This window comes from Dermatophagoides pteronyssinus, unplaced genomic scaffold (genome assembly GCF_027571235.1).
Source record: "Dermatophagoides pteronyssinus isolate colony J.1.1.1.1 unplaced genomic scaffold, Derpt_VIB-CSIC_2022.12 sq0013, whole genome shotgun sequence".
Taxonomy (NCBI): Eukaryota; Metazoa; Arthropoda; class Arachnida; order Sarcoptiformes; family Pyroglyphidae; genus Dermatophagoides; species Dermatophagoides pteronyssinus.
Genome location: NW_027461537.1, coordinates 423,052 through 449,283, shown reverse-complemented (window position 1 = coordinate 449,283; position 26,232 = coordinate 423,052). Strand labels below are relative to the sequence as shown.

The 26,232-nt window shown below is 29.9% G+C and overlaps 3 protein-coding genes and 1 long non-coding RNA gene across 6 annotated transcripts; 2 read left to right on the top strand and 2 right to left on the bottom strand.

Moving 5' to 3' along the window:
* Positions 1-364: 364 nt before the first annotated feature.
* Sp1 (transcription factor Sp8) lies at positions 365-9,886 on the bottom strand. Of its 3 annotated transcripts, none has more exons than XM_027340410.2 (2): positions 9,053-9,886; positions 365-2,921 (listed from the first exon to the last, which is right to left on the bottom strand). In XM_027340410.2, the coding sequence occupies exons 1-2, from the start codon at positions 9,077-9,079 to the stop codon at positions 1,155-1,157; spliced, it is 1,794 nt and encodes a 597-aa protein (XP_027196211.2). In that variant the 5' UTR covers positions 9,080-9,886; the 3' UTR covers positions 365-1,154. The 3 variants fall into 3 exon arrangements, with proteins under 3 accessions (XP_027196211.2, XP_075678008.1, XP_027196210.2); XM_075821893.1 differs by lacking the exon at positions 9,053-9,886 and adding an exon at positions 3,958-4,101; XM_027340409.2 differs by lacking the exon at positions 9,053-9,886 and adding an exon at positions 3,029-3,170.
* On the top strand, positions 3,740-8,402 carry LOC142645511 (uncharacterized). Its single transcript, XR_012846636.1, has 3 exons — positions 3,740-3,959; positions 4,026-4,131; positions 7,086-8,402. It is a non-coding gene; the product is annotated as an uncharacterized LOC142645511 (long non-coding RNA).
* A 9,372-nt stretch (positions 9,887-19,258) lies between the features above and the next one.
* LOC113790799 (obg-like ATPase 1) lies at positions 19,259-20,928 on the top strand. Its single transcript, XM_027340502.2, has 5 exons — positions 19,259-19,547; positions 19,616-19,676; positions 19,739-20,039; positions 20,097-20,413; positions 20,484-20,928. Exons 1-5 carry the CDS (start codon positions 19,361-19,363, stop codon positions 20,809-20,811), a joined length of 1,194 nt encoding a protein of 397 aa, XP_027196303.2. The 5' UTR covers positions 19,259-19,360; the 3' UTR covers positions 20,812-20,928.
* On the bottom strand, positions 20,823-26,213 carry LOC113790798 (tyrosine kinase receptor Cad96Ca-like). Its single transcript, XM_027340501.2, has 7 exons — positions 25,338-26,213; positions 24,975-25,040; positions 24,682-24,833; positions 22,881-22,931; positions 21,709-22,764; positions 21,528-21,644; positions 20,823-21,453 (listed from the first exon to the last, which is right to left on the bottom strand). Exons 1-7 carry the CDS (start codon positions 25,654-25,656, stop codon positions 21,049-21,051), a joined length of 2,166 nt encoding a protein of 721 aa, XP_027196302.2. The 5' UTR covers positions 25,657-26,213; the 3' UTR covers positions 20,823-21,048.
* Positions 26,214-26,232: the final 19 nt, after the last annotated feature.

Below are 26,232 nucleotides of genomic sequence, written 5' to 3'. Positions count from 1 at the left end.
ATGTTCGTGTTGTGACACAGTGCACACACACTGATTTTTTTTTCGTTCAACGAATAACGAAAACAAAAACCAATATTGAACCATGTTGTTGGTTGATCAAATATTATTATTATCGATATGTGAATCCATCCACACACAACATCGAATGATTGATGACATTATTCATCATCAGGATGATCTTTCACTTCAGGGTTTAACACACACAAACATTACACAGGTAAAAATTGCCGTTGTTGTCATCACCCCATCGATGATTGATCGATTTTTTCCTTTCCTCTCTTTCTCTCTCTCTCTCTCTCTCTCTTTTCATTCGCTATTTTAATTTTGTCCATTCGATTCATTGACAATCAAAAACAAAACAAAATTTCATTTTATAATAATTAATTTTTATTATTTTTCATGAATTAATTTAAATTAACTAAGTTTTTTTTTCGTTGTTGAAATTACAAGCAAAAAAATGAATTGAATCGAATTGTGTAAGTTTGAAGAATGTTTGTTTGTGTATGTGTGATGGGTGTAAGGAAAAAATTATCATTCGAAAGCACGTGCAAAAGCATGTGTACCATTTTTATTTGAAATTCAAAATTGGGTGAGAAAGAATGGAATGGAGAAAAAAACACAGAAAGAAAGCAGAAAACAAAATTCTTGAAATAAAATAAAAGTTGATTTGATTTGTTGTTTGTCCTGAAAAAATCGATCAATAAATTCAACTAATTTTTGATATATTTACAAATGATTGAAAAATTTTTGTTTTTTTTTCAACTAATTCAAACAACAATAATAATAATAAGATGAAATGTCATCAAAAATGAATTGATTCAATTGTTTGTTCGTTTGTTTGTCCACAGGCGGGAAAGAAAAAATTTAATTTAAAAAAAAAAACAATGAACAAAATGAACAAAACAATAAATGCAATGAATGAATTAATGAATGAATGGATGATGACCATCGGTCAGAATGATGATAATATTATGTGTATGTTGCGTGGGTGTATACAGTTGGTGATTGAAAAAAAAGAAATTTTGCTTGTTGGTTTTTTTTGATGATCATAAATCAATAATCAAATGACTATCATGATTTTAATGTGTTTTTTTTAAATAAATATATTTATCGAGCTCATCTAATTTTCATCATTATTATTATTAATATAAACATCACCATTTGATCGATAATTCGGATGGCATTAGACCGGGTGGTGTTGACATTTGATGATGATTAGGTGTTGCCTGTTGATTATTATTATTTTCATTATCGCTACAATTTCCATTTTCTTTTTTACCATTGCCAATAATATTTTCATTACCATTATGTGTTTTAACATGTTTACTAAGATGATCGGAGCGCATAAAACGTTTATTACAAACTGGACATGAAAAACGTTTTTCACCAGTATGTGTTCGCAAATGACGCTGTAATTCATCTGAACGTGTAAAACGTTTGCCACAAAAAAGCCAATTACAAACGAATGGCCTTTCACCAGTATGCCATCTTAAATGTGCTTTTAAATGTGATGTTTTTCCATAAACTTTACCACAGCCTGGTATATGACAACTATGGATATTCTTTTTGCGTAGATGAGCACCAGCCGGTCCTAAACGTTCGGCCTCTTGACAATTGGGACAATCACAGGTAGCACGCCCAGTATATCGACGTTGTGATCGAGATGATGTTGTTGTCGTTGTTGTTGTTGTCAATGATGATTGATTGGCCGATGAAGCAGCAGGAGGAACCGAGGCAGTGATCGCTGCAGTCGTTGATTGTGGTGCCGTAGATAGACCAAATGGTGATGTTGACGTGGGATTCTGGTGACTGGTAGGCAACACCGATTTATACGTATCTTGCAACAAATGTTGACCAGATGCAGAAAGTAGTGGATGGGCAGCTGCAGCCGATTGTGCTGCGGCAGCAGCGGCTGCTAATGATGATCCAAGGCCATAATCAGAAGCTGATGAACCATATGCATTAGATTGTAACCCAGTATGAAGTCCAGTACCGGTAGTCGCAGATGTAGGTGCCATATCAAGCCAACTACTAGTCGCAGTGGGCATTTCCCACCAATTTGATGAATGATGATGATGATGGGAGGCTGGATGATGGTTCAATGTCGATTGTGAAACGGGCTCATTTTTAATACAAGCCCCATGATGATGACCAGAAGTATTCATTCCAAATGGCCAGCTATCTACAGCATATGGATTAGCCATTCGAGAATACATATGACTGGTGCCAAGATGATGATTATTCGTAGCAATATGATTCGTATGATGTGCGTGTGTATGATGATCACCCGGATGATGATGATGAGGATGATGTGAATGCATTTTACTGAAAAAGCTCGAAGATTGTCCTGTTGAACCTAAATTACCACTTCCATCTAACATACAGGAATTAGTCACAGAAGAATGAGGTGGTGCCGGTTGATATACACTAAATATACTATCTGTATTATAACCGATATTTGAAATATTATTATTATTATTATTATTATTAGAATTGGGCGTTGAATTCAATGGTGACCGATTATTATTATTATTTGAATGTGATGTATTATACATAGATTGACCCATCGATGTTGGTGGTGAACCATCATTCGATGATGATGATGCTCGTTGTTGAGGTAAACCAGCATTTGGTGGTGCTGCTGAATTTGGTGATGGTGTATGATGATTGATTGGTGGTGAAATCGATTGATTATGATTATTTCCGGTTGTGTTTGTCGTTGTATTTGTTGTCGTTGAATTTGATAAAGCTGATGATGATGTTGCTTTTTTCCATGGATGAAAACTTTTACCAACGGCTGCATCAGCCAATGGTGGTGGTGTTTTCGATGCTAATTTATTGCATTGTGCTGTTAACATTGCTAATGGATTTGTTGTACCACCATTACTGCCACCACCAACTATACGTGTTGTAGCCGGTTCCTATAGAATAAAAAGAAAACAAAACAAAACAAAAAAAAAAAACATTAGCAATCACGTGAGATAAAAGTGTCAAAAAAAAAGTAAGTTTGGATACTGTCACTTGATACCTGATCCAAACAGAACAGAATATCGGCCAGGTTCATTCATTCATGAATCCATCTGCCACGTCAATTTTATATGTTTGTGTTTGTAAACATGATATTCATCAATTTGATCGATGAATTTTCGTGATAATCTCTAACCTATCCTATTGCTGTTTTAGAATAATATCCAATTCACCAATAATACTCATAGATAGATGTCATTATATCTAATTATCGAATCAAATAGACTCGATAAAATTCGTTCATTGCCATCAAAAAAACAGAAATTGTTGCCTGCATCAAATGATATGATCAATTCGTAGGGTTCGTATATTAATGATTAAAAGCAAGAAAATTATTATTGATTTAATCAGAATCGAAACAACGATGATGATGATGATGATCAGATGAGAGAGCCACACCTCAAATCAGATCGAGTTTGTCTCGCTTTAAACATATCAAAAAACACTCGTATCATCATTGTCGAGATTTTTTTGTTTTGTTTTGGTTTTTTTTCGGGTGGAGTACACAGCCCGGTCATCCATCGTTATTATCGCTTTTTAACCATGGTTTTATTATTATCACAACCAAATAGATCTACTAATAGAAAACAAAACGTATCACTTTTGAATTTTTTTTATAAACAAAAATTAAAAAGAAGAAGAATAATAAATAATATCCACAAAACCACACACACAGGTATAATAGGCTATTTAAACATAAATAAACATCGGATAGTGATAATAGGTGATGATCGAAAAACAAACACAAAAACAAAATTTCTTAAAAATCTTTATATGATCCGGTCATCAATTTGTTGTTGCCATTATTTAAACATCATTATCATCAAAAATGATGATGGTTAAATGATTATCTTGTGTTTGATAAACATTTACGTTTGTTAAGTGACAAAAACTAACAACTTCAATCAAGACAACCAAAAAAAAACTCACAGGTAGAATTTGTTTTTGTTTTGTTTTTTTCCTGAGAATTTTTCTTATTCGTTTTTTTTCTTCTCCAGTTTGTTTGTCGTTCATCGGTCAATTCAATCCGATGATCGATGATGCATGACATGATTGAAATTATTTATTTGTTGAACAACAACGTTTCAGAAAAAAAATTCACTTGTGAGTAGATAGATCTATTGTTTTTTGCATTATTTTCCTATATATGACTTTGTGTTTAGCTTAATTATCACATTGTTATCGAACCAAACAAACAAACCCAAAACTAATATACAGAATTCTTCAATCATATTGTGTGTATTTGACAATATTTATGAGCTTTCGATAAGCTCGAATCAACTTTTGAAAAAAAAAGTTTATTTTTCCAACAAGAAAAAAAATGAAATAACAAGCGACAAATCAAACGAAACAAAGACAACGAAACTCTTTGAATAAAATTCATTGCAAATTCTCATTCACATCAAACAAAAATGCGATTTTATTTTTGTTACAATGTTTTTTTCATAATCTAAATAACGAATTGATTCACTATTTAATAATGACACAAATCGATAGTTTTGTCTTCCGCATATTTATCGAATCGATATTGATCATTTAAATATTCATTTTCATTCACACATTGCTGTTGTTGTCTTCGTTTTCTTTGCAGAACAAAAATTTTTTTTCATAAACCAGAAAAGAAACACTGAAAAATTGTTCAGAAACAATATTTCGTCACACAGAGAGAAACAAATAATGAAAAAAATGTATAATAAATCATCAGAATCGAACAACAACAGAAAAAAACACGGTAAATATCGAAGAAGAAAAAAATGTAATTATCGAATCGCTTCTGACAGTAATTATCTCTTCTGTTTTAAACAAGCAAGCTAAAAAACGAAAAAAAAAATTCTTCAATCATTATCATCGTCATAAAATGATTTGACCTTTTCCGAAAAAACAAAATAATAATATTCGAAAAACGCATGCGTACAATGATTATCATCGAATCGAATCGAATGAATTCGAATCTTATTCGATGCTCACATTTTGAGCCACGATCTTTGTTGTTGTTATTGTTGTTGCTGTGAAATAACATCCATCGAAATCGATATTTGAAAAAAATGATAAAAATTATTAATTTAAGCCAAACTACCCGTTCAATGGTTTTTCGTTGTTGTTGTTGTTGCTATTGTCGATAAATATGCATTATGCATTAGGATCTTCATCATTATCATCATCATCATTTTTGATCATATCTCTTATCATCTAAAGCACGTCTTTTTTAAAAAATTTCGTTCAAGTAAGAAAAAAGTCGGTACTGTGTTTTTTTTAACTGCCGAACAAAACAAAAAAAAATCACAGAATCCATCGATATAAACAACAAAAAATGAAAGAAATTGGTTTGATTTATGATCCAAACACAACGATAAAGAAAATTAGCTCAAACAAGAGAAGAAAAAAAAAAAGATTAACGAGAGTAAGAAAAGATCAAAAGTCAAATCAGTAACAATAACAACAACAACAACAAGAAATTTGATCTTTTTTACGGAGCTTTTTATATTTTTATCGACAAAAACAAAAATGATGATAATGATGAAAAAAATTCTCGATCACGAACAAGGTGTTAAGAGAGAGTGAGTGAGAGAGAGGAATCATCTAATTTGGTTCGTGTATTGGGCCATCTGCCTTATGGCCATATAAACGGAAAAAAACACATTCGCCAAACAAAAACTTGGATTACATTAATTAATTTAATACACCATTATATTGATGGGCAACAAAATTTTTATTTTTCATTTTGAAACAACAAATTTTTAACTAATGATTCATTCATCAACAAAGAAAAATCATGAACGATAATAATTTGTTATCGAAGTTTTTGTTTCTGTTTTGATTCGATGCAAAACAAAAAACAATTTTTAAAATCTCAAATTTCATAGAATTTAGATTTTTCAAACATTTTGCCTGGTGTTTAGACAAATCAGCAAACGCTGTGTTAATGATGATACCAGAAAAATTATAAGAAATTCAAGGCAAATTGTGTGTGATGGTAATCGATCACATCGACACCCAATGAATTGTTTTGTTTCACCATTCACACACACACGCGTACGTATATAGTTCAATGGATTCATGCATATTCACCCGTTTATCATTGTTTCCTATTGTCATTTATTTTTTTTTGTTCATTGGTTGCTGTCCGTGACACTTTTGTTTGTTTGTTTGAATGATGACAAAATAATTGACGACAAAAACAAATTCACAAAATGAACAATTCGAAATGTCGATGATCGTAATGTAATTTCGTAGGTTCAAAATCAAAAATCAGAAAAAAAACTTCGAGCTGGACAATCAATATGAAAATCAATCAATTTTTGAAAAGAAAATTGATTTCTTTCCTTATTATCTACATTACATCATTAAACATCAACGATGATGTTTGATTTCAAAGAAAAAGAAAAAAAGAAATCAACATTGAAATGATATCAAGATCTGAAATGATTTGCAAAGAATTTTTTTCCCTCTACGAAAAGAAAACAGAAAGATCAATTGTCCTGTCAATAATAATGTTGTTTTTTTTTCTCATTCTTTGATTCGATTCTTTTGCACATGTCATCATCATCATCATCTGAATTTTGTTTATGTATTGCATTCAATTTTCTTTTTCAAATGTTTTTCATTTTTCAAACAACAACAACAAAACGTATAATTAAAAATTTTACCTACACCGATATGCTTTTAATAGAAAAATTTGAAAATCATCATCATCAACAACAACAACAACAAGCGAAAATGTTTCAATGTAACAGTTACATTATTTTTTTTTCGGTTGATGATTCGATTCCTTTACTTTTTTTCTGGTCAGATCCATGCTTTTGTTGTTGTTGATGGTGAAAAAAATGATCTGATTTTTCAGTTTGATCTTTTCCCTCTCTCTCTCTCTCTCTCTCTCTCTCTCTCTCTCTCTCTCTCTCTCTCTCTCTCTCTCTTTTTCTTCTTTCAAACCTGTCAAACAATTTCGTTTTTTGAAAATTTTTCATCCTTGATTGTTTTACAAGTTTGATTTTGTTTTAGGCTTGTTGTTTTAATTAATTGATTCTTTGTTTTGTTTTGTTTTCTTTATTTTACTTCAGGGCCAATTAAGAGTCCTGGTCCTGGTTGTCTTCAATGTTTGTGTGTGTGTGAAATTGAGAACAAATATTCGGTAAGGAAGAAAGCGAGAGAATCGAAAAAAATGAAATATTTTTTCTGGCAAATCTTCGACGTTCATCATCAATTATAAATGATACTTTCCCGTATTTGTTGTTTGTAAAATTTTTGACAATAAAATTACACCAGCACCAAATCAATACAACAACAACAACAACGATGAAACTTTCTTGTTCTTTTACATGATGATCGAATACATTTCTGTCTAACAACAACAACAACAAGAATTTTATGGGAAAAAAAAATTGAAAACAGAATTGGAAATTTGAAACAACAACAAGATATTATTTTGAATGGAATTGGATTTTTTTCCTTTTTTTGTTTGTTCAGAATCAATGATAGTTAATCAATCATAATCATCATTACACAATGATTGATTGATTGATATCGAATTTCATTTCAATGTTTTTTTCGCTTGCTTGTTTCTCAATTCAAGAATTCAACAAAAAAGATGAAATTCAGATCAAAATCAAAGATATACGATTGGTCAATGTACGGAATAAACATAAATCAATCGTTACATAATTGATCAAACTTTGAAAGAAAAAATCCAGAGAGAGAGAAGGATAGATATTTTGGCAAATTAAAATTAAAATTTTGTTCTCTCCACTTGCTCCTCTTCACCTCTCTTCCTTTCCCCACTACCACCACCATCAAAAAATAATCGAAAAAAATTCAAATTCTTTAAAAAAAAAGATAATATTGTAATGATACGTAAGATGTGTGTGTGTGTGCATCATGTGTGTATTAATATTTCATTCATCATAATGATGATGATCATTATCATCATCATAATTTTATTAATGAATCTATCCAGAAGACTATTAATGCGCGCGTATTATTATCATCATCATCATCAATTCAATGTGAATCGTGAGCATTATCATCATCATGAATCGTGTATTGTATCAATTGCAATAAGTAATTTGAGAATTATGAACACCAAACAGCAACAAAAAAACGCTATTTAATTACTTTGCATTTTGATTTTTTCATTTCATTTTATTTCATTGATAATAATGATGATGATGATATTTGAAATGTAAAAAATTTTCAAGGCTAAGATTAACATTAACACTGCCAACAACAACAACAACAACATTATTCATCAAATATAGCCGCCGTGTAAATCTTTTCGACAAAAAAAAAAACACAAAACATAATGTGCTAACAAGATTTTGCTGTTATTATTTTATTATTATAAAACACACACTAATATAATGTATATTTGTAATTTATAAATGTGTCAAGTATACACACACTTTATACAGATACAGGTTAATAAAGCAGATTGTCTTGAAAAAAAATCACGAATTTCTTTCTTTCTCTCTCTCCCTATTTTTTTTTTTTTAACAGTTTACCTTATTTATTTATATGATATATTTTCATCAATCAATCAACCAATGATGATGATAATGATGAGGATGAACATCGTATGATGTGTAAGAAAAAAACAAAAATTCAATACAAATAATCATGATTATGACTTGCATGATGTTCATCATCCATTCAACTCATTCCAATACAATTATTGGATCAATATTTTTTTTTACTTTACTTTACTTTTGTCGAACATCATTAGCCGATAATGATATGAAAAGTATGATGATCATCGAGTAGGAAATCATCATCATCATCGATTTTTTATTTCTGCTGCCTGATCCATTTTTAAGATGAAGAAAAAATATATTTTATTCATTAGATTGAGAAACCTAGAATTAAATTTTGTTGTTGTTGTTTGGCGTCAATTTTAACACATTCACTATTTACACACACAATTGCAGATTGGATTCAATATTTTTTTTGACAGGATCATTTCTAATTGAATATTATCCATTTTTTTTGGCAATTTACAACATCAGTAGATAGAACAAAAAAAAAGAATACATACCATCTGTACAATCGAACTGGCCATCATTATTATTATTTTCTTTTTGATCCAATTTTTTTTTAATTTAGTTTTGATGTGAATAAGATCGACAGGTCGTAGTTGTCGATTTTGATATCTTTTTTCTATTTTGTTGTTGTTGTTTTTTTTTCGTTGGAAATATTTGATTGACACAATCTGAAAATTATCACCTTAAACACTGTTGATGAAACACCCAATGATTTTTTTTTCGCTGTTGTTTGTTGATATGAAAATATTTATTTTCTTTTTTCTTCCGTCATTCAAAATTCAAAATTCAATCAATATGACGCCTACACAATGATACACACACAAATATGAAAACATTATCGATTGCAAAGCAGAAACAAAAATCAATTAACAAATTTTTTCCTCCAAATTAATGATTCATCAGAGGAAATTCAACAAACAAGATGCATGAATTTTGAAATTTCAAATGTGATGCAGAAAAATTGAAACAAAATTATTTTTAAAAAATGATCCTGTCAATCAAAAAAGAAACAAAATTTAATAAAACAAACGACAGTAGCTAATAATATTATTTAAGAAACAAAGAAATTGTCATTCAAACAAAAAATGAAATACACACACACATTGACAAATGGACAAAAATGGAAATATCCATACACACATAGGAAAACATCGAAAGAAAAGAGAATACAACAAGAGAAACGTGGTTGTTTTTCGTTTGTTTGTTCGTATAAGTTTTGTTTCAATGAATGATTATGGTGTGATTTTTTTGATCATGATGATGATGATGATAATGGTCATTCTCTTTCGTTCTCAGTCAAGTTACCAATTGATGAATGAATCCAATTTTTGAAGCATGGTTTCTCATTTTCACGAACCATTCATGCTCGGCAACATACATCAGGTTTGTTTTCGTTTCGTTTCTTGATTTCAAAGATAGTTCATGTTCCGCCTTTATTTGATCGGTAACCTCCTATTTTTAGCTGATTTATTTGCTTTTTTTCTGCCTCTTTTTTTCATTCTTTCAAAAATGTTTGCTGGTTTTTTTGTTTTTGTTATCTGTGATGGCTTTGTTTCAGCTTTCAGTATTCACTTTCGCACGCAGATGAAATTTTTTATTATTATTCTTTGCAAAAAAAAATTCTGCCATCAAAGGACAACGGTTCAGCCCATTTTTTTTCTTTTCTTTGTATGTGTTACACGTGCGCGGGCGCGTGTAACATCATATTTTTATGTAATGTTTTTTTTTTTTTTTGGTTGGGCGTCTTCGAATTGAGCATGCGTATTATTTTTTTCTTCGAATGATTCTTTGATTCTTGATTTTTTCTTTTGAATCAATCATATAACAGCACACTTGGTAGTTAGGAAAATAATTCGAGTGGACCACTCTTTTGCTTTTCTTCAGTGAAGATGGGGGATGAATTCGAAAGAATTCAACACCACCATTCATTCTAATTGGTCGATGATGATGACGATAATCAAAATCGATTGCGTGTATAATTCGTCATCATCATCATCATCAAGCATTCGACATTCGGAAATTATATTTTCTCTCTCTCTCTCCGAATATGATGAAGGAAGAAGAATATATAAAGGATTCAATTAGGGCCACTCGACAAAAATGAAATTATTTCAACATTTCAAACAACAATATCGATGGCTGATTCTTTTCTTTGCTTCACTAAAATTGATATGATTCGTTGAATGATTTGAAATCAAAACCAATTGACATGTTCCGTATCCGCCTACTTGTTTTATTTCTTTCGTTCTTTTCCCGAAAAAAAAACAATCCATCTATTCCATTTATTCGAGGTCTTTTTTTTCTTGGATCAAATATCCATCTTGATTCCTATGTGATTGTTGTTTTTGTTTTTTCCCTTGACTACCATACATTGCTTTTGTCTTTTCAATTTCTCTTCCTCTCTCTCCATCTCTTTCCGTCTGATATTCTGGTGTTAGGATGGATCACCAACTTAACAGCATAAAACAAAAAGTCTGGTTATGACGTTTACTCTCTCTATCTCTATACACAACCAAACAAACCAACCAAGTGAACCATTGCATTGTCAAAAAAAGCAAAAAACAAAATTATATACGGTTCAATTCACCATTTTTTTTTAATATCCAGAAAAAAAACTGAATGAATGAATGAAGGGAAACCCAAATTTTCTTGCGTTAAATGTGTCTATGCAAATGAGCAGCCATACAAAATTGAATCTTTTTTTGTTTGTTTGTTTGCAATAAACAGACAAAAAAAAACATCTTTTTTCCAAAGTTTTTTTCTTATTCAAATCTTTAAATCGATTTTTAAATAGGAATTTTTAATTAATTTTTATGCTTTTGATAAAATCTTTGTGAATGAACAATTCTAGCTGGTGATTTTTATCAATTTTTTACGTTCATTCTATACGGTGGAGAAATGGAGAATGCGAAAACGAAAAATCTGAACAAAAATCTGTTTTTACAACCAAAAAATGATTGCGTGACATAATCGCGATTTGCCAAAAAAAAAAAAAAAAAAAAACAACGAAGGAGAGAGAGAAAGAACGAAAAAAAATATTATTTATCCGGAATTGGAAACTTGAATCCTGGAAATCTGATCCAATAAAATAAAATGAGTAAGTGAACGAACAACCTTTTTTTCGAAACATTTATTATGAAATCAGATCATCAAAAAAAAGATGTTTGATTGCAAAGGAGGCAACAGCAACAGCAGCAAAAGTTTTTTCTTCTTCTTCAAATTTCGATGATGATGATGATGATGACAATAACGGATTTTCATTTTAATATTCGAATTACAAAAAATATAGAAAAAAAATAGTAGAAGAAAAGAAAAGAAATCTTATGAAGATTATAGACTACCAACCTAACAATTTTTGGCAATTGAAACGTTTCTTGTTGAATTGAATTGAATTGGTTTTGAACAAACGAATAAAGAAGAATGGAGAAGAAGAAAAAAAATGTTTTGTTGCTTTTGAAAGCATCACAATTGTTATAATAACCCGAATGGAACAACAACAACAACAACAGAAGGGAGAAACTTTCAAGAAAACAAAAAATAATAAGAAATATGAGGGGAGGAGAAATTTTCCACGACAATTTTCGGGCACAATCAACAAAAAAAAATGATAATAAAACAAACTTTCGACACGCCTAATTTGGCTGATTAATTGTAGCTTTCAATTCATTGAAAATTGCTTCTTTTTTTTCTTTATTTGTATTTATTATTTTTGGTCAATTTCAATTGATTGGTTGGTTGATTGTGGGAGGTGAAGGGGAGTAGATTCAAAAAACGAAAAATTCGGTTATCATTCATTCATTCATTGTTGATGTTTTCATTCAAAATTCTTGCTTGTCGGAGATTCCGCCATACCTTTCAATCAACCATTTGACTTTCATGATTGACTTTAAACATTTCATAATCATCATTTGTGTGATGTTTGAAAATTTATGTTTATTTTTTTTGTTGAAATTTTTGTGGAAAACGTTTGGCACCTGAAATTTTATGAATTGAAATTTTCAACAAAAAATTTATGAACTTTTTTTCTTTCCACGAATTTCATTTCATATTTTTTTAGAAAAAAGGTTCAACACTTTTTATAATTATATGGTCTATAGATGATTATTAGTTAGCTGGGTTATTTTTATGTTGTGTGAATTTTATCATAAATAAATATTGAAAAATTGATTGTTTTTTTCTCCTCCAATGAATGATTGATTTTAATTAGGCAATAAACACATATAACAACAACAACAAAAACAACATCTTTACGTTGATGATTTACGAATTAAAATGATAATTATATAATCAAACCATTTATTTAAACAATTCAAAAATTTTCATTTTTTGTTGATTGAATGATTATCAGGTATTTTTTTATGTGTCTGATTTCATTTCCATAGTGGTCAAATGTTTTCCTGTTTTTTGTTTAATGCATAGAGTTTGTGTTTATGTGACCTGAACCACAATTATCACCTTTATTCCATCTGATGTAGACAGAGTTGTTGTTGTTGTTTTATGAGGAAAGAGTAATGATTTGAAAATTTTCAAACTTTTGGAAACATCAATTTTTATCGATGTTGTGAGGTGAATTATTCAATGATTTATCTATACATTGATGATTGCTTATTATTATTTTGGTGGTGTTTTTTTTTGCCCAGTGAAATAAAAATTTTAAAATTTTACAGGATTTCTTTTTTCTGTATTGGCAATCAAATTTGATTTTTGATTTTTTTCAGTTGAAAAAATAATAAAATGACCATGTCAAATTATGATGTTTAGGTTTTTTTTCTGGTTTATAATCAATTAATGATAATCAATGATGATTTCTCTTTTTCTCTTTGATTTGTTGATTGATTGATTGATTGAAATGACAACACAAACAACGTTCGACGATTATCATTGTTGTTGTTGTTGTTGTCGTTGATGATGATGATGATGATGATAATGACAAGAACAACAATTTGTCAGTGAACAAAAAGAAACGAGAAACAATGTATAGGGTCGTGTGCCTAACTAATATTTCAATGATTTTCCATACAAATTGAATTTATCAAACCAACAAAACAATAATGATAATGATTCAATGATGACAGGCCACAATCACATCTCAGTAAAAAATTCTGGTAATGACTTTTGGCTTGTGTCAATTGACGCCAAGCAAGCAAGCAAAAAAAAAATTGAATCCGAAAATTTACAGGCACACGACCTGACGTGTGATCGACAGGCTACATTGTTTTGCTATCTGCTTTGTTTTGCTAGCGTTCGTTGTTCGATATGTGTGTGTTTCTGTCTGTAAATGTCATCCAAATATGGCTGCTTTTTTTCATGGATTCTTTTCAGTGGACAAAACAGAATCCGAAATCAAATTCAATTAATCAATTCATAAATGTCATTGATCGATAGATGAATTGGATATGAAAGAATAAGAAAGAAGAAAAGAAAAGAAAAAAATAAATATATTCAAAGGCGTGAAGAATGGTGGTGGTGGTGGTGATGGTGGGGAATGAAATCCGGAGTGGAAAAAAAATTTTGATAATAATATTCAGCCATATCATGGGATAGTCGCCCACATTACCACCAACCAAAAAATCATCATCATTTACCATTGATGAAGATCGAAGGGAAAAAAAACTAGCAAGAAAAAAAACCACACGCATAACAAAATATAATGAATGATAATGGCCATCGATAATCATCATAAATAAATGAATGAGAAACACTTCCACTAAAAAAAACAAAATACAGTGGTGGTTTCCAACATTCAAACTTGAATTTGAAGCATTTCATCATTAAAAACAAGTGAATAGAGAGAAGAAGAAAAACATCTTTGGATAATTGATGATGATATCTGAATGTTGTTGTTTTTTTTTCTGGAATTTTTGATTTCAAATCTTTCTTGTTTTATAAAATCAAAAATTCAATCGGCTAGAAATTTTACGAATTAAAAATGAGCTTGTTCATCTTTCACCGATAATTGGCCTAATTGGTCAGAACATCATTGAATTTTTTTAGTTTTTTCTTTATCCATAGGATTTTTGATTTAAGAATGTTATGTAATATCCAAAAAACAGAGAGCGATGGAGAGCTAAGGAAAAAAATTTTCACCATCCTTAATGTCGATAATTGTAGCTTCGAAATGATTTTTGTTTTTTTGTTCAGAAACAAATACTTTACAAAGCTGACCAATTGATATGATAATTCACACACACCACACAAACATTGGTGGTGGAAAATATTTCAAAAATCATTATTTGTATGAAGAAAAATTGCTTTTGATTATAAAAAAACGAAAACCGCAAATTTGCCTTAAGCATTTAAAAATTCGGATTTGATATATATTTTTTTTCCTGTTGTTCCTTTGGTAAAAAAAAAGTGATTTATGAATTGTATTTATGACTATTTTCACCAAATAATCATTATAATGAGGCATGGGTAGAATTTTCATTTTTTTTTTGATCATTCGATTTCGATTGATTTATAAGCCAAGCCTTTAAAACAAAAAAAATACAGAATATATTTGTTCAGCGACCATTTAATGATGTTCACTTTTTCAAAAAAATTCAAATTTTCAAAGTCAAATGGTTTTTTGCTCATTTATTCTATACGAGAATTTCGTGTGAAAAATGATTTTTTTGCTTTTAGTTTCATTCATTCATTACCTTATTGATACGTTTTGCTTGGGCAAAACGAGAAACCAAAAAAACAAAATCAACTAATTAACTCAATCAATGGGGTTCTCTCACAACAAACAAACAAACCAAAAAACAAAAAATCAGAATGTGTGGGACAATTATTTTGGGATTTATTTTTTTGGAAAATTTAAAACAACAACAACAACAACAAAAATTAGCCGCTGTTCAAACTAAAACAAGTGAAAAATGAAAAACAACCTGAGCGGCTTTCAATACCTTTGATTTGAATGTTTGACACGGACCACATGATGATGTTCAAAATATCTTTTGTTTTTGATTCGGGACCTTCAAAAATTGACCTTCATCATCATCATCATCAAACATAACCCTTCTTTGTTTTTTTTTTTTCACACAGGTTGATTTATATTCTGTTCCATTCTGGGGTAAACATAGAAACTTTCGCTTTTTTTACCTACTTTCTAGGTCGACCTGTCAATATAGTTGGCCGCCGCCGACGACTACGACGACGATACTGCCGCCAAAACCGACTGATCATCAACTGACATGATGATGATGATTTGGATGATTTTCAATCAATTTAGTAACGAAACAACAAATTTTGAATGTTTTTTTTTTGTTTAACAAAAACCAACAACAACAAACAGAACAGAGCAGAAGAGAAGAAAAAGACATTAATAATCGACTTATTATTGACAACAACAACAGAATTTGACTCTTGAATTTGACACACCACACAAACACACTTATGGATTGTACCGACAGGTACGTAAATAGACTTTGTTTTTTCTAATTTTCAAAAATTTAATTCAAATAAGTAAATTAAACATTTAAGGATCTTTGAGGCTTGAGAGAGATAGAGGGAAAATTAGTCGAGAAAACAAAATATTGATGGATGTCCTTGAAAATTTTTCAAAAAAAAAAATTCTAGGTCGATTTTGCTCAAACAAAAATCTATTTTTTTGGACTTTTCAATGAAAATAAAATCCATGTTCAAACACACAAACAAATTGAGTAACTGAATAAAAATTCAGTAGAAATACAATGCCTACAAAAAAATGACATCATCATCTTTATCCTGATTTCACAACGATTCTATCCAATTGACCTATGTCACGCAAATTTTATGTTCGTTTTTTTTTCTTTTCAAAGATGAACAAACCGATGATCCAGGAATAGGTAAGAAGACAACAAAAAAAAAAATCTGACCATAATCATCCCGACTAAATCAGATTATCAACAACAACAAAATGTGTTTATTTTTTATTTCTTCTCGTAATATAATCATTATGTCGATTTATATTCTTCTGACCAGATAAATCAAAAAAATCAAATCAAATTTCCATCTCAAATAATCATCGTATTCAAACACAAACAAACATCACGGACATTGAAAACATTTTGGTTGAATGAATTTATTTTGGAATTTTATTGCATTTTTATTTTCACAAATCGGATGTGTGTGTGTGCATTGTGTTTATCGCTGTTTTTATCTATTGGCCATTCATTCATAATGATGATATTTAAAAGCTTCAATTTTCATTCCAAAATAACAAAATGGTTGTAACGAGAAAAAAAATCCGATTGTTCAGTTTAGTTTAAATTTTCGTTGTTGTTGTTATTGTTCATTGTTGCGGTGTTGACACGCAAAATATTCATCACAAATTTTTTTTCAATACTGATTCTGTTCATTTTCTGGTTTCTAAAATAACATTTTTAACACTTGATTCTTTTTTAAATGTGATTATCATCTATGTGGTCACAATAATAATGATGATGATGATGAGCCAAGATGCATATAAAATGGTTTATTTTTTTCTGGTTGGCCACCGAAAATCGAAATTCTTTCATTTTTTTTCGTCAATGATTTACTATTATGATCATTTTGTCTTTTTGGTTTAAATGTTGTGATTTGCCTATTAATATTAATAATAATAATTTGAAAATCGATTTTTTTTCTCTGTATTGATTGTAGATAAATTCTAACCAGAAAAAACGCATTTTTGCCACGAAATCCAATTCATAAAATCCTATAGCCTTTTATTTCAGCGTTTTTCATTTGAATCTTCCTTCTGTGCTCGAATATATAGCTAGTCAGTTTTCGTTGTTCAATTCTATTCGATCCAGTCATTGTATTCTATATGAGCTATACAAAATTGATGATAATTTTATTCAATTTCTCTCTCTATCTGTCTCTCGTAATCATCAATAAAGAATGGAAAAACTTTTTCTCTTTTTTTTGACGATATTAACAACAACAACAACTATAGTTTTCAGAACAATTGAATCGATTTGATTTTTCGATCTGTCGATGTCGAACCAGAAAATAGAAAATTCTGGACAGATTTTTCCATTTTCTGAACCAAAATGATCATCAATCTGGTCATCAATGAAACATACAACATACAACACACAACCATAACCATTTGTGAATCAATGATGAACAATAAAAACAATCAAACGTTCAACAACCAACCAACCAACAACAACAACATTAACGTCATCATCATTATCATTACTGTTATTATTGTCGAAAAAAATTCATTATATTCTGATTCTGATTTGTCAATTTGTTGGTTTGGTTGTTGAAATGATTTTTCAGTATTAACAGCAACAGCCAAAAAACGGCTGGTATAATTAATGGTAAATGAAATAAGAAAAACACGAACATCGATCAGAATTAAATGTTCTGGATAGAATATTCTGGTTTTTTTTGGACGCTCATTTTACTCGGAACGTCTGTTATAATTTGCTGGAAATTTTCGATTTTCAATTCGTCAATCAAAATTCATTAGTTCGATATATTGACTGAATAATAAAGTAATTCTCGAAAAAAAGATAACGATACTTTTGCTACAAAATTAAAGGGGTGGAGGTTTTTTTTTGTTTTTGTAAAGTAGCCACATTGTTTTTACTTGTTTTTTTTGTTCCGAATCATATCAGATTTTTCTGATGAATTTGAAAAAGCCAACAGAAGAAGAAAACAATCCAATTCCATTTCGATCATTATAGTTTCCTATTCGTTTGAATGTAAAAAAATGTTGATGATGATAGCATGGGGGTTAACATTTCCAGGATACTGCCGAACAAAATTAACGTTAAATTTTCGGTGCATTATGATCATCATCATCATCATCATCAAGGATATTTCCAAGCTCCCAGTTAAGTGAATGGCCATTTTTTTGTTCGTTTCGTTTGTTTGAATGTCACAAAATTGAAAGATTTGTACAATATTGATGATGATGATGATGATGACGCTGATGGTGCTACCCGAAACGGAAAGGAAAAAAATGTAAAACAACAACAACAAGTTTTAATTACATACTATGGGTAACTAACTAAAAAAAACCGTGCCAATCCAATTCACGTATAGTACACACACACACAATCACATACCAAACAAAAAATCATCGTTTGAAAATGGAAAAATTATTTTTATTTTTTTTTGCCTATCCGAGAATAATTATAGAGAACGTTAAAATATTACTAGTTTTTTTTTGTTTGGTTTGGTTTGGTTGACTCCATATATGATCCATTCATTCATTCATTCATTCAAAATTCGAATACAATTTTCACGATCAGGTTTTTTCTTTTTACCCAAAACCCGAAAATGAATGAAAATTGTTCCAAATGATTGTTGTTGTTGTGAATCATGTTTTTTTTTGAAACGAAAATAACAACAACGACGAAAACTAATCAATGAAATGGAATAAATGAATGAGTTATTGTGGAATTGAAATAAATGATCGTCATTATGGCAGAATACAATCATTTTCAAAATTCCATAAAATTTTGATTTCATCCAGAATTGTTTTTTCTCTTTGAATTACCTTTGCTTACAATCAAAAAATAATAATTTTTGTTTAACCATAAGTTAATCACTTTGATTAATGAATTGTGGTTATGATCTTCGCGATGTTTCGAAATTATTCTTGATGCTGATAATGATTATATGCTGCCACATTGTGGATAAAATTGTAAAAATTTTTTCGGACTTTCATATATGAATTTTGTTTGTACAGTGAAAGTTTTACGATGATAATTATTTTGTATGAACAAAAAATTTAGATCACATGTTGGCCACGAAATCATATTATCCGTTGAATATTGGGCAGACGATTTTTTTTGAATTTAATTTTTTAATAAATTAAACAAATTATACACGAAAAAATGCCACCAAAAAAAGATCAAAAAGATTCAAACGAACCGCCTCTATTATTGGGTCGTATGGCCACCAATCTCAAGGTGGGAATTGTCGGCGTTCCAAATGTTGGTAAATCAACATTCTTCAATGTGCTCACCAAAAGTCAGGCAGCAGCGGAGAATTTTCCATTTTGTACTATCGATCCTAATGAAAATAAGTATTATTATTTATTAATTTTCGATCATATATTGCTACTTGTTTTGTTTTTGTTGTTCTTTTACGTCGAGTTCCAGTTCCGGATGAACGATTCGATTTTCTTTGTGAATATCATAAACCGGCAAGGTATAGTTTTAAAATTTTCGAATTTCAACATATTTAATATCTATTCTTTTATAATTTAATAGTAAAGTTCCCGCATATTTAAACGTCGTGGACATTGCCGGCTTAGTAAAAGGAGCTAGCGAAGGACAAGGACTTGGAAATGCTTTTCTATCGCACATTAAAGCTTGTGATGCAATATTTCATTTGTGTCGTGCATTCGAAGATGATGATGTAACACACATTGAAGGTGATGTAAATCCAGTACGAGATATTGAAATCATCAACGAAGAATTACGGCTTAAAGATGAAGAACAATTGAATTCGGTGATCGAAAAACTACGCCGATTTGTTGAACGTGGTGATAAAAAAGACAAAGCAGAATACGTAAGCAAAATATATTGTTAATTTAGGAATTATCATCTTAAAAAAACAATGCTATAGGATATATTGATGAAAATCAAAGAGTTTTTGGTCGATCAAAAAAGACACATTCGTTTTGGTGATTGGAATGCTGCTGAGATTGAAATCTTGAATAAATATCTGTTTATAACATCAAAACCGATGATCTATTTGGTCAATCTATCGGAAAAAGATTACATCCGTAAAAAGAATAAATGGCTTATAAAGATAAAAGAATGGATTGATGAACATGATCCACATGCAACATTAATACCTTTCAGTGGCTTGTTTGAGAATAAATTGCTTGAACTTAGTGAAGATGAACGAAAATCATTTTGTGAATTGAATAAATGTCAAAGGTAAACCATTATTAATCATTTTTAGAAAAAAAATTCCAATCTAATTCTTTTATCTGAAAATTGATTTCAGTGCATTGAGCAAAATTATTGTTACCGGTTATAAGGCGTTGCAATTGATTTATTTTTTCACTGCCGGTAAGGATGAAGTTAAAGCATGGACTATTCAAAAAGGAACCAAAGCACCACAAGCAGCTGGCCGTATACATACTGATTTTGAAAAAGGTTTCATCATGGCCGAAGTGATGAAATTCGATGATTTCAAAGAGCTTGGTAGTGAAGCAGCAGCAAAATCTGCCGGAAAATATCGACAACAAGGCCGTAATTATGTTGTTGAAGATGGTGATATAATTTTGTTTAAATTTAATGCTGGTGCTGGTCTTACATCGAAGAAAAAATGAACATTTTCTCATTTTATTCGAAAAAAATTTTTAATTTATTCAATCAATCGTTTCAATAAAATTGATTGATGATTTTTTCAAAATTGATAATTAATAAATAAAAAAAGCATGATTTGATTTACTATTTACAACAATTTTTATCAGAAGAAAACAATTAAAATAAAATGAAATAAAATCGGGAACTGTTATTAAGTATAACTGTGCCATTTATTAAAATATCAGTCAAACAGGATGTGATCACAATTTTTCACTCGAATTTCCCCCATTACAACCCGGTGGTTTCAATAGATTATAATAACAATGATCAGGAAATCTATCTAATTCAATATATTCATCATCACTACCGAATAGATTATCTAATAGACAAACTAATTCACTGAATGATGGTCGATGATGTGGATTCCGATCCCAACAATAATACATTATATTATACATTTCACGTTTACAGTGTTCAGGTTTTTCTAATCGGTAGCCTTCACTGACTTTTTTTATTACTTCGGATGCAGTCCAACCAGGATATGGTGTACATCCTAATGTGACTATTTCCCACATTAAAATACCAAAACTCCAGACATCACTTTTGGTTGTGAAAATGAAATCTTTTAACGATTCAATTGCCATCCATCGAATTGGTAAACGACCCTATTGCACAAAAAAAAGAAGAAAATATATTTAGGTTAATATCATTCATAAACCTGTTAATAAATGTTTTTTACCTCTGATTTTCGTTCATATATTTCCTGATTATATTTGGCCAGACCAAAATCAGCAATTTTACATATTTTATTATGACCAACAAGAATGTTTCGTGCAGCGAGATCACGATGAATAATCTAAATAAAAATTGACAATTATTTATGAGAAAAGGTAATCGATATTCATTAATTCAAAACTTACACCTTTGGACGAAAGATATTCCATTCCTTTGGCAATCTGATAAGCGAATGAAATCAGATCATGTGATTCAAGTTTTTCATGTGGTTGTTTGCTACCATAAGCAATATCTTCACGACTATCAGCTAGATATTTTTGCAGTTTACCATATGGAACATATTCCATAATAAGATAGACTGGATCACGTTCCGTACAACAACCTATCAATGTTACAACATTTGGATGTGGATCAAGTATTTTCATCACTTCCAGCTCATCAAGGAGATCACGTTTTTCTTTATCGCCAACATTTTCTTTTAAAGTTTTAACGGCTACAATCTGTGTTTGTGTTGCGGCCGGTTGATTACCATTGAATGTTTCACATTTCCAAACTTGACCAAAACAACCTTGACCAAGAATGTGCATGAATCGTAGATGATGTCTAGGAAATTCCCATTGATTTGATATCCTTGAAATGTTTAAACCACTATCTGCACTTGTTTCATGAAAACGTGTTTTAAACAATGAAACATCAAAATCACCGGTAAATGAACTGGTAGTTGTTTCGATACTTTCGGATTTATTATTATTAATAATTTTATGTGAGAATGTTTTGATTGCATTACGACTGGGCATACTACGTTTATGTATCCAACACCAGAATATTAGACATAAAGTTGGAACAAAAATACTGATCAAAATGTATGGTCCTATTGGCCAAAGTATATCAGCAAGTAATGATGATTGTTTTAATGGTTTGTCTTCGGTAGGAATCTGTTCATAATGATCTACATCAGGTTTAACAGTTATTGACTGTTGATTTTTGGTTTCATTTTTAGCTCGATTACTGAATGTATTTAATTTGGTTATTGGTGGCCTTTGTTTTCTTTGCGGTCGTAACGTTTCTAATGGAATATCTTTAGGCGTTGGTGGATGAAATGATGGTCTTGTATCCGTTTTGTTTATTAAAATATTATTTGTATTGAAAATATGTGATGGTGGTGCATGAATATCAGGATAATGAACAATTTGACCTTTATCAGTAGCTTTTGATACACTAATTACAGCTTCAATTTTGGCCTACCATTTAGAAAAAAAACAAATTAGATAAACAAGTGGCACATGTTAATATTTAAATTTATTCATAGGAATTCTAAACAACAACCTAAAAAAAAACAAACAAATAAATAACTTACAGTTTGATGTCCATCATTGGCTTTGATATACATGTTGAGAAAGTTTCCACCCTAACGAAATTATTTTGAAAAAAAATAAAATTAGATCAAAATCATCAAACCTCAAAACAATTGAGCTATTTAAAGGTATTAAGGTTGGCGACAGTTTTTTTTTATTATTACTATTTTATGATCATGATTCGAATTGAAAGAAGTAGGGTGGAGAGAGGTCATTCATGGCAGAAAAAATGGAAGAGAAAATAAATTAGGAACAAACAAGGATTCAGGTCATCAGTCAAGGAAGCGAGAAAATTTAAAAAAAAAAATTCATATTATAAAATGTGTGATAGAAAACAAAACAAAAAAAAGGGTAATATAGCTTCTTCAGACTTGTTTTTTTTCTTTTTTGGTGTTGGTGTTTGAATCCAGAAAAAAAACACACCAAAAAAAAACCAATTATCATCATCATGATCATCATGAAATCATGATTATCGATTATTATGGTGGTACATCGCTACCACCACGACCACGACCACCATCACCATTATCATCATCATCATCATTTTTAACCCATCAAGCTAATTATTAATAAAATCATGATTAAAACATGTGTTGTTGTTTTGTTAGATATAAATGAAAATAAATAAGGTTACACCTTGATTGGATTCTTTTTTAGATAATTTTTTTTGATGTTGTTGTTGTTCGGTTAAATATATCAGACCAGATTAATATTGAATCTTTTTTTTTGTTTGTCTGATTCAACTGTTTTTTTAAGGTTCAAATACTTGATTGGCAACCTACTATTCTATCTTGATTATCTATCATTATTGACTTGGTTGATGTCTTAAGTGTACAGTGTGTGTGTGTGTGTGTGTGTGTGTGTGTGTGTCTGAATTGAAATCGAAATTCTATTTATAGTTTATGGCAATTATAACGCCATTTGATTCGTTGTGGATATATATCAATTTAAGAAAAAAAACAACAAGAAAATAACTAAAGAGAAAGCCATATCATCATGATCATCATCATTAAACTCAAGCAAGCAATCAAGAGAGAAAAGGATTCCAGATATTAAAAAGAGACACATTTTTCCACTTTTTTTTTGGCCAATCTGGTTATTGTGTGAACTCAACTGCGATGAATATATTTATTTTTTTTCAAAAATTAAGTAGGTCTTTCTTTAACTTGTTTTTTTCCTTGATAACAATTTTATTTCAATTTCAAGATCTTTTTTGAGAATATAGGGGAAAAAAACCAGGCGTCGTTTCTCTTGATGGTTTTTTTTGTTCTGTTGTTTACTCAATTCAAAGAGGATTTTTCTTTTTCCTGGGAAAGCTATTTTTGTCACAAATTCACCAAAAAATTTTAGTTCTGGAAACCTAGTTTTGATGATGATGATAATAATATCTGAACAAGATTGAATTGAAATTTTCATCAAAGAAAAAAAGACTCAATTTTATTATCAATTCAATGATAAAGGAAATCTTCATCTTTTTTTTGAAATGATTGAGAAAATCTTTTATCTATGACAAGATTGAATCAAGTTCAAGTGATCAACATTTTTTCCAAAAAAAAAGTTAAAAAGTTTCTTTTCTCTGATTGCAAAGATTATTATGGTGGAAAAATTGGAAAAACCAAGAAAACGAAAAGAAACCAAAAGAGATAATTGTTTGAAATTGTATGAAACAAAACAATCTAAACCGATATAATCGGTCATCGACTATATATGAATGTTCGGAGTTTTTTCAACCCGACAATGATATTTTCATTGATTTCACTGTATTAATCAAAGGATTTTTGTTTTCTCACTACATCTTCTTACCTGTCCGGCTAATGATTCTCGTACGAAAATCTGTCCAGTTTTTTCATCGATACGAAAATATTTTGATCCATCATTCCAATGTGCAGGATCAATACCATAGGTGATTATATCTTTTTCCTTATCGATTGTCCGTACCATCGTTACCATTTGGCCTAAACATCAATGATGACAAGAAAAATTAGATTTTTTTTCAGAAAAATGGGTTTAGTTTAGTGATTAATGTTGATTTGATCATCATCAATTTATCATTTCAATTAAATTCACATTGAGCAGCGAAAAAAAAATCTACATACCGACAGGTGTATTTTCCGATACGAATATTTCTCGTTTAAAATCAAATACCGGTGGACTGTTGAATGCTGTTGAACGGAATTGAAGAAAAGAAAATGAAAAACGAATTTTTTTTTAATTTAAATCATTTTTAAAGATTCTCTCTCTCTTCCCTTCTTTTATACATGTCAAAAAAAAAGTTTCAACTAGACAGTTTGACATATTACGATCGATTGCAACAAAATAATCATTTCATTCCCTTTAGGCATAAATGGCTTCAAATATCCATTTCATTTTTCATTCAGTGGTTTTTCCCCCACATCTTCTTCTTCTTTTTATTCATTCATTTCGATCATTGACATTATTATATAATTGTATAAATTTACCTGAAACAATCACAGGTAATGATGATAAACAGCCAATAATAATGATGATTATATTGATAATAATGATTTTAGTAATTGAATTTTTCAATGAAAATGATAATGATGATGATAATGATGATAATTGAAAATAGCTTCTTAATTTTGTTACAATAGTGGCCTTATTTGACCATTCTATTGATTGATGATTTGATGATTTGAATTTATTTTGTTTCATTTTTATTGATTTTGTTATTGACGATGATGATGGTTGTATGATGATTTCATCATTGTTTTTCTCATCATTATTATTATCGACCATAAATACAATGGATGAATACATGAATAATTAATATTGTCGTTGTTGTTGTTTTGATTAAATTATCAAATTATTGGATGTTTTTAATGATTCAACAAATTTTAAAATTAAACAGAATAAACTACAAAATATATTGTAAATATGAAAAAATTCATTCGAAGATAACATTTGTGTAGGTGTTTTTTCCTTTTTTTTTTTTTTTTTGGTGTTCGCCCGAAAAACAATAACATTAGATCCGGGTATCACGGATCATGTATAAACACAAGACACAAACATACACACACACACACACACACACTAGCACAATTGAACATGGACGAAAGCGAAAATTTGTTACATGATGTAAAACCAAATACGAATGAAGATGATGATGCTTTTTGGTTAGTTCATTGAATGGTCAAACATTGTTGTTATTTTCGAAAGGTATTCGATCGACCACTATGATTCGGTTTTGTTCAGGATTTTTTTGTGTTTTGTTTTGTCGAATATAAATATACAATGAATGATTAAGTTTACTTGTACCATCATCATCATCGACATCAGTCATACAATTTGGTTCGTTATTCACAATGATGATGATCGATAAGCAAAAGAAAACAG

Coding starts and splice junctions, on each gene's coding strand:
- Sp1 (XM_075821893.1), bottom strand. CDS start 4,041: ATGAACGACAAACAAACTGGAGAAGAAAAAAAACGAATAAGAAAAATT. Junction 2,922..3,957: donor AACAAAAACAAATTCTACCT/GTGAGTTTTTTT, acceptor TTTATTCTATAG/GAACCGGCTACAACACGTAT.
- LOC113790799 (XM_027340502.2), top strand. CDS start 19,361: ATGCCACCAAAAAAAGATCAAAAAGATTCAAACGAACCGCCTCTATTA. Junction 19,548..19,615: donor TACTATCGATCCTAATGAAA/ATAAGTATTATT, acceptor TTGTTCTTTTAC/GTCGAGTTCCAGTTCCGGAT. Junction 20,414..20,483: donor GAATTGAATAAATGTCAAAG/GTAAACCATTAT, acceptor AATTGATTTCAG/TGCATTGAGCAAAATTATTG.
- LOC113790798 (XM_027340501.2), bottom strand. CDS start 25,656: ATGTATTCATCCATTGTATTTATGGTCGATAATAATAATGATGAGAAA. Junction 24,834..24,974: donor ATCGGAAAATACACCTGTCG/GTATGTAGATTT, acceptor ATTGATGTTTAG/GCCAAATGGTAACGATGGTA. Junction 22,765..22,880: donor CCAATGATGGACATCAAACT/GTAAGTTATTTA, acceptor TCTAAATGGTAG/GCCAAAATTGAAGCTGTAAT.